Source organism: Tachysurus fulvidraco, chromosome 16, assembly GCF_022655615.1.
Source record: "Tachysurus fulvidraco isolate hzauxx_2018 chromosome 16, HZAU_PFXX_2.0, whole genome shotgun sequence".
NCBI lineage: Eukaryota > Metazoa > Chordata > Actinopteri > Siluriformes > Bagridae > Tachysurus > Tachysurus fulvidraco.
In genome coordinates, this window is record NC_062533.1 from 10348015 (window position 1) to 10348499 (window position 485).

The 485-nt window shown below is 42.1% G+C and overlaps 1 protein-coding gene across 1 annotated transcript in view; it reads right to left on the bottom strand.

The window, feature by feature from the left end:
* The window catches only part of LOC125139001 (5'-nucleotidase domain-containing protein 1-like), a 6388-nt gene extending 6187 nt beyond the window's left edge, over nucleotides 1–201 (bottom strand). The window contains exon 1 of the mRNA XM_047801696.1: nucleotides 6–201. Coding sequence (XP_047657652.1) covers nucleotides 6–88 — 83 coding nt within the window. The 5' untranslated portion in view covers nucleotides 89–201. The remainder of the gene's footprint in view (nucleotides 1–5) is intronic.
* Nucleotides 202–485: the final 284 nt, after the last annotated feature.

Below are 485 nucleotides of genomic sequence, written 5' to 3' on the forward strand. Positions count from 1 at the left end.
CTCACCCCAGGATGTGTTCACACACGAGTCTGCAGTAGTCAGAGTGTGAGCTGGTGATGAGCAACACAACTTTCCCACGGTCTTTCATGTTCCTCAGCCACTGACACACTGAATCAGGACATGACTGTAAGTATCGCTGAGGATCACGCTTCACACTTGGGAAGTACCACCCTGAGTCCTCTACACACACACACACACACACACACACACACACACACACACACACACACACGTATATATGTGTATATATATATATGTATGTATATATGTATATATTATATATAAGACTAGAGTGCAGAAGCTGGAGTCGTAACTAGAACCAGAAATCTAGTTCTGCTCCCTGCCCCCTTCCCCCTGCCCCCTGCCCACTATATTTACTCCCTTCCATTATGCTCCATCTCACAAGTCTTTGTTGGAAAAAAATCTTAGTAGAATTAATTAAAATATTATTCCTTACAATACTATAACCAAAGTAAAGTATTAGG